The 16,601-nt window shown below is 39.7% G+C and overlaps 1 protein-coding gene and 1 pseudogene across 3 annotated transcripts; both read left to right on the top strand.

Moving 5' to 3' along the window:
* The first annotated feature begins 955 nt into the window (after positions 1-955).
* On the top strand, positions 956-9,111 carry LOC107751836 (protein SOGA3-like; annotated as a pseudogene).
* A 168-nt stretch (positions 9,112-9,279) lies between these two features.
* On the top strand, positions 9,280-16,400 carry LOC107751837 (uncharacterized). Of its 3 annotated transcripts, none has more exons than XM_016567609.1 (6): positions 9,280-9,503; positions 12,389-12,624; positions 13,297-13,707; positions 13,826-13,893; positions 14,045-14,915; positions 15,378-16,400. In XM_016567609.1, the coding sequence occupies exons 2-6, from the start codon at positions 12,481-12,483 to the stop codon at positions 15,579-15,581; spliced, it is 1,698 nt and encodes a 565-aa protein (XP_016423095.1). In that variant the 5' UTR covers positions 9,280-9,503; positions 12,389-12,480; the 3' UTR covers positions 15,582-16,400. The 3 variants fall into 3 exon arrangements, with proteins under 3 accessions (XP_016423095.1, XP_016423093.1, XP_016423094.1); XM_016567607.1 differs by having other exon boundaries at positions 14,045-14,924; XM_016567608.1 differs by lacking the exon at positions 9,280-9,503 and adding an exon at positions 10,529-11,189 and having other exon boundaries at positions 14,045-14,924.
* The last annotated feature ends 201 nt before the right edge of the window (positions 16,401-16,601 follow it).

Below are 16,601 nucleotides of genomic sequence, written 5' to 3'. Positions count from 1 at the left end.
GATTGATATCACAGTGCCAACGACCTGAGATTCACTGTGTGACTCATTATAACATTTACCGTTACAATTCCGTACAATCTAGAGCATTTGATCAAAGTGATGGTTTTTAATATGTGAGAGATTGATTTAAATTACAGACAAAGACTAGTGACAGACAAGACTGTTATTTTAGTTTAACTGAAATACTATCATAGTTTAAGATTTGTATATATTTTATAAAAATATTTTATTTTACTATTTTATTATATTGTTTAATATTTTAAATATATTTAGTTTAAGTTTTATATATTTTATTCTATTTCAGTCATATTTTATTTTATTTCAAGTAACGATTTTTTTTTTTCTTTATGGTTTTAGTTTTATGATAACCCTGAACACGACTGGTGGGCCCTGAAAACTTGTAAAAACAGAAAAAGGACATTTAAAACAGCACACAATGTATATTTGTCGTACCCTGTAATTGTTACATTTGCAATTAAAAAAAATTGTAAAAAAAAAAATAAAAATTCATAAGATTCACTGCAGAGTTACATAAAACATTTTCTGTTGTAATCTGACTACTGGCCTGTCGGGAGCACACACTCCAGAATGACCTTTCGAATCTATTCATGCATAATAGTGCGAGGGAATGACGCTGCATTTTCACTTATCTGTGAAGCAGCAAACTTCAGCAGCATTCAGTTTTCCTCCTTCTAAGGATTTAAAGGGAACAAGACTGTATACACCGACCTCTAAAAAAAAAACTCACAGAAAAAAAAAAATCAACAATTTAATAATAATTAAAATAATACAGTTGTAAATGTTACATTTATATTTAAAAACAACATTTTAAATTGACTGTTTATATATCGCATTTTAAGAACATGGCAGTTAATATGGTACTTAAGTATTTTAACAACATGGTACTCACACTTCCTTATATCTGTTGTTACGTCACCTCATGAATAGTAAACGTCAGTGTCTCGCGTGCATAAGCAGTGCCTGGCACCCTCGAGCTGAAGTGAACCGTCTCACTCACACTGGATATAAATGAGCACAGTTCATAAACAGGTAAGAAAACATCGCGATATTAAATGTTCTTGAAGAATAACTCAAATTAGGACTTCACCAAGATGTAGGCTAATCATTATATGTTTATTTGGACAGGCTCTAAACTTGCAAAGAACCAGAAAATTCTCAAAACATTTTACTACTGTAATAGAAGCCTACTGTAATGGATGTCAATAAACTTGACTGACAAATACATGTAGCTTGTAAGTCTGAAATGAATGTTTCATACTCACCTAGATAATTCTTTAAACGATACGAATTCACATTTCTCTCAGAAAATTGCTGTTCGTTTGTATGTTAATTTTATTTATAAATGTATTAAATTATATATTAACAGGACTGCGTTTATATGAAGACAACTGCATTTCATTGTCTCTACTTGTACTCTTTAAATAAAAATAAAGTTTATTCTAAAATTTCCTTTTCCCCCTCTTACAAATGGCTTAAAACTCGTTAGTGTTTTTGGAGGTCTGTTATATGACATGAATAGTTCTGCCGCAAGTGGCGCTGCGGATTTTCCACCATCAGCGAACAGAACCGAAGGGAGGAGGCGACCATCTCCCGGACAAACCCCCGCCAAACCGGCCTCAAAACCCATCGGCAGCCGCTCCTCATCATCCGCTGCGTCGAAGCTCGGAGGAAAAGGCATTAAAGGACGCGAGGGAGAGCAGGCGGCTCAAGGAGCGCGTGTCGTGAGAGGTGCGGCAGCTGTTCATGGTGCTGAAACTGAGGCGGTTTGGGAAACCGAGGAGCGGACTGATCGCGCTCCACCACCGGACACGAGCCGCGCGCTGCGTTTACCGTGCGTCAACAGAGACTCGTCCTCGGAGCAGCCCGACGGCTCCTCCGGTGGTGGTGTGAGGGGGAGATTGAGGCCGCTGCGGGAGGAGAGTACGTGGGCCGCGGGCCGGCCTTCTGGGGCGGGGGCTGTCTGCAATCAGAGCTCATCCAGTATCACATCAACAAGCGCTTGAAGAAAAGCTGCAGGATGCAGCGCAAAGCATCAGGCGAGACGCAACCGGGACCGGCCGCACAGGCCACGAGTGGCGTCGACGAGCCCGTGACACAGCAGAATGAAGCCCTGCAGGACGAGATCCAGAGATTGGAGGATGAAAACGAAGATCTTGGGGTTTGTTTGCTATGCTTGAGAAATTATGACGATGAAATGTATAATGTTTAAAAAAGATGAATTGTTGGGAGGATGAATGGATGAAAAAGATAGATAGATAGATAGATAGATGTAATCTGAGGACGATGGAGGTAGGGATAGATGGATGGATGAATAAACAGACATTGTCCTTTTTAAGAGCATAAGAGGTTTAGATAGATATTATCTAGTTTAATAGATGAGGATGAATGTATGGAGAAATACTGTACAGAAAGAACTGACGAGATAGATAGATAGATAGATATATGTTGTAGAAGTGCTAGACACAATCAATACTTGACAAAAATGTAAATAAATATAAAAAAAAAAAATACACACAATACAAAATTCTCGGAATATGCACAATGCAAATGTATAACTACACAAATGTAGTTTTCCACATTAAATTAATTAGCAATACATATGTTGATAACCATTAGCAAAACTGATAAATGATACATACTGTATGTTGATAACCGTAAGCATACCTGAATTGTGTGGGTCAGCATGTCAAATTATAATCAAAACACGTTTTTTTCCTCTGAAAATGCCTTTTAATGACTCCTCTGCTCAACAAGTGTATGGCAATATTGTTTTCCAAACACAATCTTGATTCCCACTCAACCTGATACTGGTGATTAACAAAACGAAAGCCACGATAAGTCTGCAGAGATGTTGTCCAATCATCTTGAAATAACACTCTGTTCAAGACCCTAGAACATAAACAGCACATAAACATTATGATGATGAGGGGGCAGTTTTCTCAGGTGACTTGTTACCTTCTGAAAGTGAACGGAACCATGAGAAATGCAACATTGTAACAATTTAGTCCCTGTTTCAGAACAAAGCAAACTACAGTTATGAAAATGGCCTTGGTATGTGCAAAATACGTGTCACTAATTGCATGTTCAAGCAACAGTTTGCCAATGATTCATTAAGCATGTAATTTGTGGAAATAATGTGCAGTTTATTCAAATAATGTAAATGCAGAGATCTGTTTTGCATAGCTCTGCAATATAATTGCAGAGTAGAAAGTATGAAAATAAGGGTTTCTCTATTTTTTTTTTATTAATGAGCACACTCTGGTTTTCATAGAATGAGATTGAGGAGATGCGGATGGAAATGGAGGAGATGCGCGACACCTTTTATGAGGAGGACACCTGTCAGTTACAAGATATGCGGCGCGATCTCGAGCGTGCAAATAAGAATTGTCGCATCCTTCAGTATAGACTCCGTAAAGCCGAACGCAAACGACTTCGCTATGCACAAGCTGGAGAAATTGACGAGGAACTCCTAAGGAGCTTAGAGCAAGATTTAAAGGCAAGTACCCATGTATTTATCTTTAAAGGAAAGCAGAGAAGGTCTATGATAAATTACCCATCCAACAAGCACTTATTTGCACCATTTTTATCTAATTACTAACTTGTCATTTAGTTGATGCTTCTATCCAAAGCAACAGTGCAATTATTACCAAGACAGTCTCCCTGGAGCAACCTAAGGTTAAGTGTTTTTCTCAAGAGCACATTGATAGTTTACGAATCAGATCTTTAACCACTAAGCAACACCACCACATTCTGACAGGTTGCCAAGGATGTGTCTGTAAGACTCCACCATGAGCTGGAGAACGTGGAGGAGAAACGAACAAAGACAGATGAGGAAAATGAGCGACTGAGACAGAAACTTATTGAGGTGGAAGTCACCAAGCAAGCCCTGCAAAATGAGCGGGACAAAGCCAAAGAGGTAGGAATGCAAACACAAATTACTACAACAGATCTGAATAGGTTTAAATACATATTCATAGCGTAGCTTTCATTTGTTGTTTCCAGTCTCAGAAACGAAGAGGAAGCAAAGATGCACAAAAGCCTGAGAGGAAAACTCAGACTCCTACAGAGGTGAAGATGAAACACTGACATCAACCAGTATAGGGTCAAACGAAGGCTGTTAGTTTAAGTGATTCATTTAAATTACAACCAGTAATGCATTTTTTTTTTTTGCAAAGATATGAAGTGCACTGCATTGCTAACTATACACTCTAAAAAATGCTGGATTAAAAAGGGACAAACCCAGCTATCGGGTTGTTTTGAACCCAACCGCTGGGTCAAAACAACCCAATAGCTGGGTTTGTCCCTTTTTAACCCAGCATTTTTTAGAGTGTACAGAATGAAAAGATGCCATGTAATCAAACAAAAATTGTATCAATACATAAAATGTAAAGCTGTTCTCACATTTACATTTGCTCTGAAATTTTGTGGGCAAAATCCAGTTATTTCAATAGAAATCCATGCAATTTTTTTGCATGAAGGAGACAAAGTTGCGCATTCAGGTTTTGCTTGTACTCTTGTCGGTCACGCAAATATATGGAAGCCCGTTTCCGCCACTAAATAAAAAATAAAACAAGGTAATTGCGACTTTTTTTATCTCACAATTCTGACTTTTTTTCTCAGAATTGCAAGTTCATATCTCGCAATTCTGAACGCAGAATTGCGTGATATAAACTCGCAATTGTGAGTTATAAAGTCAAAATTGCGAGTTATAAAGTCAGAATTGCGAGATATAAACTCGCAATTCCGAGAAAAAAAGTCATAATTGCGAGTTTATATCTCGCAATTCTGACTTTATAACTCGCAATTGCATGTTATAAAGTCAGAATTGCAAGATATGAACTCGCAATTCTGAGAAAAAAAGTCAGAATTGTGAGATAAAAAGTCGCAATTACCTGGTTTTATTTTTTATTCAGTGGTGGAAACGGGCTTACATACAAATAAGCTTTTTTCACCAACAGAAAGCTATTTGGTTTAAAAGTCACTTATATTTTGGGCTGTGCTTCATACATTGCAAAAACATCAACAATGGATCTTTTTGGTCCACAAAATCTTTTTTTTTTTTTTGCTAATGTGCCAGCACTTTAACACAGCACTTTTGTCCATAAGGAGGACAATGAGGACCTGAAATGCCAGCTGGCCTTCATTAAAGAGGAGGCTACCTTAATGAGAAAGAAAATGGCCACAGTTGACAAGGAAAAGGACCGTTTAGAACAAGAACTCCAAAAGTATCGTTCTTTCTATGGGGATCTGGACAGCCCTCATCCAAAGGGTGAAGCTGGTGGCCCTCCCACTACAAGGGAATCCGAGCTTAAACTCCGCTTGCGATTGGTGGAAGAAGAGGCCAACATCCTGGGACGTAAAATAGTCGAATTGGAGGTGGAGAACCGTGGCTTGAGGGCGGAGTTGGATGATCTTCGAGGGGAAGAGTCATCTAATGGGGGCTTGTCCGGAGCGAAAGGAGGGATGGGGCGGGAGCAGGGGTCGGAGCTGTCGGAGCTAAGGCAACAACTGCAGTTGGTGGAGGATGAGGCGGAACTTCTAAGGAGGAACCTGGCCGATGTAGAGGAACAGAATAAGAGAGTGACATGTGAGCTGAACAAACTGCGCTTTAAAGAGGGTACAAGGCACACCTCGGGTGGCAATGCAACGGGTGCCGCCAGTGGAGCAGGAGACAGCTCCAAAGCCGAGGCATTGCAGGAGGAGCTGAAGGCAGCAAGGAAGCAGATCAATGAACTGAGTGGGAAAGTGATGCAGCTGCAGTATGAGAACCGTGTGCTGCTTTCCAACATGCAAAGGTATGACCTAGCATCTCACCTAGCCATCACACCACGGGATAGCGACGCAGAGAGTGACACTGGTCCTGGAATCGGAGGGCGTAGAGGTAGCGATGATGACTCGTCTTCCTCTCGCCTCCCTCCCCATCGCAAACGTGAGGGTCCTGTCGGAGGAGAAAGTGACTCGGAGGAAGTCCGCAATGCTCGGTGCCTCACACCAACTCGTTCTCTTTATTCTCCTGAATCCGCTCGGCTCCTCTCACGCTCCATACGGGACAGGCAACAGATGATTGACATCCGTGCGGAAGCAGAGCATTTGGGGCGAACCATTGACCGGCTCATAGCCGACACCAGTACCATCATTGCAGAGGCAAGGGTGTTCGTAGCTAATGGGGATCTTTTCGGCCGTATGGAAGATGATGACGATGGTGGGCGGATCAGGGAGCACGAGCTACTCTACCGCATCAATGCTCAAATGAAAGCTTTCAGGAAGGAGCTGCAGGGGTTTATAGACCGACTTGAAGTCCCAAAACCTGAGGAAAGAGATTCAGAAGAACCATTATCTGTGAGTCTGGCAAGAGTCTGTGTGTCTATGTGAAGCACAACAAGAATGTTTGACACACCATAAAGGAATTGTTCACCCAAAATTCAAAGTTCTGTTATTTACTCACCCTTGATTCTCTTTCTTCCGTGGAACAGTGACCAGGGCCCGGTTGCATAAACTGCTTAGACTTGTCTTAAAAAGTTAGCCATCTAATTTGTTTTCTTCTAGACTGGTCATAACTGTTTAAAGTCAGTTACAAAAATGTAAATTGGCCCAATATTAATCAGACAAGTGATTATCTCTTGGTTAACTGCTAGTTGGTTAAACTAGTTCTTAAGACACAGTCTTAACATAGTGGCTATGTTTATGCAACCGGCCCCAGGGGCAATCAAACTAAAAAAAGGGCACCATATAAGTAGTCTGTACAATGGACTCTATTCTAAGTCTTCTAAATCCATACAATACTTTTGAGTGAGAAACAGATACAAAAATTAGGGTTTTAATTCACTAAAAGGTTCGTTTGCATCATGGTTCATCATGTCGAGTTTGACATCAGTGACAACTGGTCACAAGACATGCCAGAACATATGATATTAGATTTTACAGATGTAAAACATTAATTGAATGAATGCAAACACAAATTAGATGTGACTTACAGCAGAGCAGTGTTGATATTGTTAACAAAACCTAAAACTATTAAAAAATTGTTTGTTTTAATTAAAGTAAAACAAAAATGAGAAAGGTTGCCTTAGTTGTTTAAATAGTAAAATCACTACAAATAAAACTAAAATAAATTAAAACTAATATAAAAAATAAACTAATAAACATGACAAAAGCACATAAAATTACTAAAATTAAAATGAAAACTGAAAAATAAAAGCTCATTTAAAAATTGTAATAAACACTATAACAGTATATAAAAAATTCTATAACAATGCTGCAGCAGAATGGATACATTTCAGTGAATAATCAATTATATTTTGGTCTGTTCATCTAACAAAGCTATCGTGTTGTTACAGAAGGCAAATAATGCAAAGTCATACTTTTATTTAAAGGGGTCATGAACTGCCTTTTTTATTATTTTGTACTGTTCTCTGAGGTAAACTTATATTATTCTCAAGATTTTTACCTAGAAAAAACATCATAATTTAGAAATAGTAGGCTATTTTCTGTCCTGTTTTGACCCCCTCATCGGAACGCTCTATTTGAATAGGTGTGGCGGATTGTAGACTCGGAAGTAAACACCCAATGCTATGATTGACTAACAGTTGTGTATGTTCGACAGCCTACATCCTTCATAGATGGCCGCTGCTGTGATTTAGATTAAAAACGCATAAATACTCAGTACATATAAAATGATCTGTAATAACAGACAAAGCAATAGTGACCACATAATACAAACAGTTACTCACACTTGTGTGGTGCGACATTACTGTCTGACCTAATATAGTCGCACAGCATTGTCTTTTAGTTTCAATCTTTCTGAAAATCCTGTGTCGAATTGCGCCTTGTTTGTAAACGAATCCATGGTCAAATGAAGTGAACAAACGAAAGTTCTGACGCCATCTGGAACTTCATTAAAAATAAAGTTCATCCACTGATCACTCTTTGCTAATGTTGGGATCAGAAGGAAGGCGATGCAAAGACTGTGTTTTTCCACAACTTGGCACTGCACAGCGTTTTGTTGTGTTCGGAGCATCTTTATCATTTGGTTTCTGCGTAGATCTGCAGATCTGCTAGATCTGTTATTTACACTATGTGCGCGAATCGGTGGGCGGAGCTAAACAGGCAGTGATGTAGAAGTAGGTGTTGATTTTCTTCTGCGGAGGCGGTGTTTAGCCACACTATTACATCATAAAGTGTCACATTCCACAAACTGTCATTTTGGCAGATTGGCTTCAATATAATCTGTATGCGATCTGGAACTTCATTAAAAATAAAAAATACACTATGTGTGCGAATCGGTGGGCGGAGCTAAACAGGCAGTGATGTAGAAGTAGGTGTTGATTTTCTTCTGCGGAGGCGGTGTTTAGCCACACTATTACATCATAAAGTGTCACATTCCACAAACTGTCATTTTGGCAGACTGGCTTCAATATAATCTGTATTAGAATAATGAGAAAGTTTTGAGTTCTGAACCTTACAGGATGTTTTTATAGTACAATGACCTCTTACATGTTAAAAGATCAAGTGAATTTTGATTTCTCAGTTCATGACCCCTTTAAATTCCACATAAGGAAAGAGAATCACAGGAAATTATGAAAATTTTCATTATGAGGTGAACTATTCCTTTAAAGGGAGTGAGTTTGATAGTGAAGAACAAGAAATCACTACATATTTCAGAGAGTTCATCTCCTGACTGCTTTTAACATTTAGCAAAATGCAGCATATTTTTTTATTTGCCAAGATTTGCATAGTTTGTAAACTATGCAAACAGAAAATGTTAATGGCTATAATATCTAAACCTTTCTCTCTTTCTCTCTTATCCTGTCTTCCCACGCACCCCTGTTTTTTAATGCATGTTCGTTAATCCTGCCGGTTATTCACCCAGATGTTTCAGCCCATCATTTTATTCATCCTCATTCTAGTGTTGTTCTCCTCACTCTCTTATGCCACCATTTTTAAACTTGTATTTCTTTTCACCCTCTTTTTTGTCCTGTGATCACCATCCGTCCACTCATTAGCATAGTCTCGCCCCTTTGTTTTGTTTGTTTGTCAATGTTGTGTATGTCACCATGGTTGAACAATCACAGGACGGTCACTTTCCAAGCACAGACAGCACGCTTAAGCACAGAATTCTGCAAAACCTTAATTTCCAAAAAGTTGGAGACTGTTTTATCCAAGTCGCATATGTATGGCTGCCATTGGAAGGTACATCATCAAGACAAGAGGTTTCCTTTTTTTTTTGCAACTAAAAACTATTACACATCATAAGAAAACACTGAGCCACTGGAAACTACATTACCCAGAAGACATTTCTTGAATTGAGGACTATGGCTATCAGGCACACTGATGCTTGCTGTGCCACCAAAGGCTTGCAATGAAATATGCAGCTGCAGTTTACTACTAAGGGGCACATTACTACATTACCCAGAGTGCCTGCTACTGAACTGTTAAGATACTGTACATCGGCTGGAATGATTACCTGTCAGAAACATGCAAAGGTGAGTAAGAACATGGTATATAACTGTATACTCCGAGAGGTCAGAAAGAATATGCATACATGTGTATGGATGGAGAATAAGTAACAGGCTTTATATTTGACTGGAGATGTCAGGAATCATCCGATTGCATGTGTAATTTCTGTGACAAGAACAACTGTTTTGCATAGATTGATTGATTGCACAATAATCTGAAGAAATTTCACAAAAAGATTCATGTGGTTTGCTAAAGAACAGCTGCGGCTTTGATGAGGTGGGTGTACGGGGGTCCAAGTTCACATAAAGTGCCTGTGTACATGGTGACAGTATGCACAAATTACCTTCTGCTGCGCTCTCTGTTGCACCAGAGCAGGATCAGTCTAGTGCTGAACGTGCTCCTCATTCCTGCAAGCATGTCATGGATAAGCAATTTGGAAATCAGAGCTTGCTTTCTTTACGAGTTTATTTAGCTTGTTGGCATCTCCAGTTTTAGTGCCAGTTGAAGCACCTGAGTCTTCAAGTTGCCGGCAGTAGTTCCTTAGTAAAATAATTAAAGCTGTAAATAGATTAAAATAATTGCAAAATCAAGATCTGTTGAAGGGTTGGGTTCACAATTTATTTGGAGAACAAATTCATTTGTTTTGGTTTAGATGGGTCTAGGCGATTGACAAGAAAACAACACCTCATCTGTTTTTCTAGAGTGAGTCTCTTTGTGGGAATTGCAAGTCATTTCTTCTCAATTTCCTGCCAGCTGAAAATAAACTCATTAGCGAAAAAACATCAAACATACAACTCTGTATTCAAATTTGCCAGTTCTACTGTGTCTCCATTCTCAGAGGCTTTCGCTTTGTTGTTTTCCTTGTTCTCCGTTATTGTGCCCGGAAACTATTTGAGTCAGCGGCCAATATTAGGGTGGAACTGTCGGCCGCCTGTTTATTGTGCAAATGTGTCAAATAAATAAAAGTGTGAGGTGCCCATTAAGAACCGTGGACAGCACACTTAGTATCCACTAATTCTGTCCAGTGGTATCTTAAAAATAAAATGGACAGAGTGTTTTGAGAGTCACAAATAGCCCAGTTGCCTGTGGGCATTAGTAGAAGTCGAAACAACTGGAATAGGAGTCACAAGACCGCTATCTGCCAAGTCCTAAAAGCAGACTAGCAACAAGACAGTTTCACAGAGGTGGGGTAGAACTGGGCATTTTAAAATAGCCATGTAAACACTCTCCCTCTGCCTTTGTAATTTTAACCTAGAATGTCGGTGACGACAGTCTCTTGCATGGAGACCACGAATGCCGGAATAAATCTGACATTATGACACCAGACACCTGGCAGGTCTGACGTCGCAAGGGTAAATACTTAGAGTCACTATAAAGCCCCGGGGCCCCCTCAGGACTACAGTTGTTTACCCCTGAGCTCCGGACAGGATCGTAGGGCCGGACAGAGGAAACATTTAAGATCCAATACGCAGGATTTTTACGTCACGCCTTTGGAAGCGAGCCTTCGCGGTCTTTGCACAGTTACATCCCATTTGAGTACAGGAGCTGTCAAAGGCAAGGCGGTACTGAAACAAGCAAGATCTTGATTTAAGCAACAAACCTGTACTTGAACAGGTTACTCATATTCTACTCATATTCTGGAGCACCTGTTTCAATTCATCAAAAACTCATGAGAGGGAGTTACTGGAGGAACAAATAATACGATTTAACCGGTAAGGATTACGAATGCTTATTATACAAGTACACCATTTTTAAACCTTTTAAAGTATTAAATTGTTACTACTTACAACTCTTTTCTGTGATCTTTCACTTGGGCTGAAAATGTTGGATATATAATATTAAGAACCTTGTAGCCTCATTGGTCACACTTTACACTAAAAGTAAAGTAATGTAAAAGTAAATTACTGTATTGACATATGTAAGTACATATACTTGCTCAAGGAATACTAACTAACAATATGTACTTAATATGTAAATAATTTATGGAACTGTAAATTCACTTAGATTTACTACTATTGTGATCAGCTACTTTTACATATAGAGAGTAAGTGTGTATCTATTTTCATTAAAAGGTGAATTTCATTTTTAGTTTTATAACAACATAATTACAGAGGGTATAAATAGCCTTCCATTCTAACATCATATGGTGGCATATTCTGGAAATTTTAAAGAGTTAAACTGGGTGTCATGTTCCTTGACAGAAGAAAATTCCATCCCTAATACCTGCCGTAAATCCAATCTGCGTTACAGAAAAACTTAGTGACGTTACCACAGAAAGGATGCAACTATTCTGAGCTCATCCAAGTGGGTAAAAAGTTCTGCACTTGCTTGGAACTTTGACCTCATCCCTATCCCAAAAGAAGCAGTGTAACCTTGTAGTTAAAGATCTAGGCTGGCTGTAGGTGTAGGTTTTGCAAGGGGTGACCAATTACCTTTTACTATTGTGCCTTTGATCAAGAGAGATCAGTTTACTCCAAGGAGACTGTCCATGTTATAAAACTGACTTTAGAATCCCTGAAGTCCCTTTAGGTAACTTGAGCATGTCTAATGAAGTTGGTGTCTAAAGGACGTGCTGACAATTTTGACAGTTAAGGGCTGGTTTGAAGGACAGGGAATGCATATAGAAATGGGCCAAAGCTTTAAAGCAGGTGTCCAGAGCAAATAGCTGGGATTTTGTTTCCTTCCATTCGTCTCCTTGAATGCAATACAATCACGAAGACTTCCCTTATGTTCACATTCGTAACACCCTTAAACTGTAAAGCAAGCCACGGTAGACAGTAGAATTTTTTTTTTACAGTCACTTAATTTACTTTGAGAAACCAACTACTACCAGATACTCTGATTACTTAAGAGTACTCTAAATAATGAATAGGCTATTTCTCACTGATGAATATCTCTTTTGTCTTCATAGAGGTATTGGTGGACTTGCCAATGTGGTCTCTCCAGTGACCTTTCAGGAATTGCAGTGTAAGATTCTGAGCACAGGCACACATACACAGAATAATGGCTGCATTGGAATTGCACTGTGGGCCGGAGCCTGGGAGTTGTGTGTGGGGTGGAGACAGAGCTGACCTGCTTGACAGTTTTGACTCCGAGATGCAGGAATGGGAAGATCAGCTACAGGACATGCAGAGGAAGATTGAAGAGGTGAGACAAATTTTGACGCCAGTCATTGTGACAGAATCCATATCCATCCAACCATCTCCATATCTAGAGAGAGAGAGAAAGAGATCCTTATTCGAAAATGTAAACAAACTTCAAAAATATAATGCTCTGATAAACCATGCCAAAAGTTCCATTGGCACTGCAATACTGCATGGAGTTGTGATAGTGGGCACAAACTAGAATTGTGATTGGCTGAAAGGATCTTGACCCCCTGTTGCCTAAGTTGGCTGCATCTCTTGGATATAATAATACGTGCTTCGCCCCACAACACCATGACTGTGACAGATGTTAACAAGCTTATTAAACCAAAAAGGTTAGGGGTTACAGGCTACTTACAAACATTCACAAATAGTCTCTCACACCAAAACACAGGAAGTTAATGCATTCCTGCTGAAACAGGCCAAGCAAGCATGTTGTTATTGGTAGATTAATTAACCTTTGAGCATGCACGCCCTCCCTCTCACTGACCCATTCTAAAGAAGAAACCCATGCTGTTTACTTATGCAAATGTTGCGTAACTAGTCTATGCAGTACATTATGCCAGTTGTATTCGCTGACTTGTGGATTTAAAACATTTGCTTTCATGTAGGTGGGCAAAAAAAATCATAATTTATGAATGCTGAGTTTGTCTCTAACATTGTGATTGTATTTCAGTTGTATAATGAGGTCAAAGCACGGAGAGAAGCCAGCGAGAGCAGCACAAACAGCATCACAAACAATAAAAACCTGGACATTACTTTGCTTCCTGTCAACTCTCAGTATAGCCACCAGGCCAATGGTTATCACGAACCTCATGGTCACCCCAACAACAGCCTCCCAATTTGTCAATGCAGTGAAATAAAAGCAGATCCTTCAGTTATGCAAAGCCTTGGGTTTCACCACCCCAGTGAATACTGTAATGGCTCTAACAATTACATGCTTAATTCCCTGAGCAACGGCAGCCATTACCCTGCCAGTTGTCATGCTCTTGAAAGGCAAGATGCCACCGTAGACATACTCAATGGATACCTCCAACAGGGTCCACATTTTAGAAGGAACCCAGGGAATCTTGGAGCTCCAAATAGAGTGAGTACCTCTTTCACTATTGATAAATATCTCCTCAAACTGGACTCTTATACCTCAAGTATTTGTCTTTATACTTTTTCACCTTATCCCTTCATATCTCCCTCTTTTTTTGATTCAGAACCCCAAGGTATATCGAGTTACACACAGTTATCAAGACAGCATGAAGACCAGCCTGGCGACAAACAGGTAAAGCCTTTCCGATCTCAACCTATCAGATTCATTCCTTTTGTCCTGTTGTCCTATTATCGTGCATGTTTCTTGTTGGTTATAGACCAACGCTTAGTGTTTGCCCAGTTCCCTCTTGTGACTACTTGGTTGATTTGTCTTTTCACCTTAGGACTGCCTCGTGTGTGGTTCTGGATGAGATTGAGGAGGCTGAGAACAAAAAGAACAAGAAATCAAGTTGGGATGACTCCCAAGCCCGCCACGTTAGCTGGAAAGACCCGGTTTCATCAAATGACCTTCCCCCTAAAAATTCAGCTTCCAAACTGGCAATCAGACAGAGAGATTCTTCTCCTGTAACCCCTCGTTCCACTTACCATGAGTCATCACAGCAACCTGACAGGAAATGCCTCTTGCTTGACAGGAAATCTGGCAACCCATCAGTGTTGCGTAAGTTTGGTGCCATGCTGCAGGAGAACGAGGGAAAAACCCTGATAGAGGATGGTCTCGTGACCACCGTTGTCTCCGCTGAAACTCCGAGGCAAACCAGCACTCCCATTTGCCAGAGCAAGTTTGATGCCAGGCGGGCATCCTCACGCGCGCACGTCCAGAAATGCCTTGCAGACTGTGATGTACTGGTAACAGATCTGGAGCACAGCCAGGAGTCTTGGGCAGCTGGTCCTTCTAGACCCCTCCTCAATGGAGACAGAGACAGTGGGAGGGGTGGTTGTGTTCTTGAACAGCATGGCTTGGCCTGTAACTTAAGCCAGTCACAGCCTCACCTTAATTCGGGGTATCACAAGGTGGCTTCAATGTCTAAAGCCCACAAAGCGGGCTTCCAGACTAAGGACCTATTCTCTGACTGCCAGATGGTAGAAAGGATTCTGGGAGTAGGATCTCAAAACTTCAATAAGGTACACAGAAGACTTGGTGTCGATATGATGAGACTGGGAAATGACAACCTGGAGCAACTTCTGGAAATGATGGAAATAGAGAACAACAGAAGTCAGAGGGCCACATTCACCCAGCAACTGGACAACAAGCAGGTGAAGAGGGTACAGATATGATCAGCACACACACTAAATTTCAATGCAGTATTTATATTTTGTCTGAGTCATGGTGCACATGCTCTCGTCCAGTGTTCCTCATTCCTGATTCTGGAAAGCCACTTTCATGAAGAGTATATTCCCAAGTGTGCTCTAAAACATTTGGTTTTCAGGTAAACACAAAGACCTTGATTAGTTAATTTAAGCACATTTAATTAAAATTGGATATAAATTCTACAGGAAAGTGGTTCTCCAGGACCAAGAATGTTGCTTTTGATGCAAAGGAGCTGTGGTGATCCTGATCCCATTCTCCAATCTTTCCATTCCGCTACTTTGCTTTCTGTTTCTGCTTATCTGTCAAATAAAGTCATAACATCTTGGTACATAAAATACAAGTAGATTCACCCAAGTATTGATCATTTATCCAGAAAGACACTTACATTAAAACATTTTCCTCTCCAGGTCAACCGTGAGTCATCTCTTGCGCCCAGCAGTAGCCATTTTTCTCGTCCTGCTCGACCAGCCAATCAACGCCGTCCATCCAGATGGGTTAAGCATACTCACCCAAGCAAAATCGCCCACACATCCGGCCCAACAAGCCCTGGCCTGAATGCCAAACAATTACTGAATTCATATTCCCGGCACACAGAAACTGTCATCATGTGACCAGGATACAACAAGCTTTAAAGGACATTTTCACTCAATGGCATAAACTAAACTTTGACCTTTTGTAGAACACAATCTACTTTTTTTGTATATATAACCAACACCACCACATGAAAGTACCTTATTGCAGCCCACTAGAATGGCCTGTGGTATTTTCCTTAAATAACTTCAAAAGGTTACTGCTTTCATTTAACTTTGCGCTGTTTGAAGTGCTTTGGAAAGAAACTCCAGTGGACATTCTCTAACCTGGTGAACTTCTGTGCCTATGAACCCTTCATTGCCTTTTCTCTTCATTTTTTTCTGTCATTCTCATTAAATTTTCTATTCTTTTATTCTGTTTTCTATTTTCCAGAGTGCTTTGTGTACAGTGCAGTTCTTGCGGTGCCATGTAGGAAATTTTTGTAAGCATATAAGCATGTTTGCAACAGGCATAACATGTATTTAAACATACATGGCAACGAGTTATTGAGCCTCATCTATTATGCATTAACTGTAAAGGCGTGTGCAAATGTTTTGATGTTCTGTCATAAAGTCCATTTCAGTATTGCATTAGTGCTTCATAATATTGACATGATAACGGGCTCATAATGTTTTTTTTTTTTATAAAGCCTTATTTGACTGCACCTGACGTGGGCTGTAACTACTCAGTGTATGGTAACATGTCTGCATTCTCCAGCCTTGTAAAAAAATAAAATAAGCCAAATGAAGTGAATTATTCTTTAAGTTCAACATCTATGAAAAGTACATTATATCTTTTGACAATAACATAATGAAGAAATGCTTTTGGAATGTTTAATTATTATTGTGATATGACCCTTACAAAAATTTGATGCTTTTTGTGTTTTTTTTCTTTCTCTAGATAATAAATGCAAGTGCTTTGACAAGTTAGTGAAACTCTTGAACTCTAGACTCCATATGCTTTATTTTTATTTTGTGGTGATTGCTAATGTTAGCACTAATATTCTTTTTCTGCTCACTGTGCTATTATTTTTCTTTGCAATCTGACAAGCTCATTTTCAC

This window comes from Sinocyclocheilus rhinocerous, unplaced genomic scaffold (genome assembly GCF_001515625.1).
Source record: "Sinocyclocheilus rhinocerous isolate Xijiao unplaced genomic scaffold, SAMN03320098_v1.1 scaffold2126, whole genome shotgun sequence".
In the NCBI taxonomy this organism is placed as follows: Eukaryota; Metazoa; Chordata; class Actinopteri; order Cypriniformes; family Cyprinidae; genus Sinocyclocheilus; species Sinocyclocheilus rhinocerous.
This window is presented reverse-complemented; position numbering and strand designations above follow the sequence as displayed.

Bases quoted from the DNA above. Each gene is read 5' to 3' on its own strand.
- LOC107751837 (XM_016567607.1), top strand. From the start codon at position 12,481: ATGGCTGCATTGGAATTGCACTGTGGGCCGGAGCCTGGGAGTTGTGTG. The intron at 12,625-13,296 runs GTGAGACAAATT...ATTGTATTTCAG, and splicing joins TGCAGAGGAAGATTGAAGAG to TTGTATAATGAGGTCAAAGC. The intron at 13,894-14,044 runs GTAAAGCCTTTC...TTTTCACCTTAG, and splicing joins ACCAGCCTGGCGACAAACAG to GACTGCCTCGTGTGTGGTTC.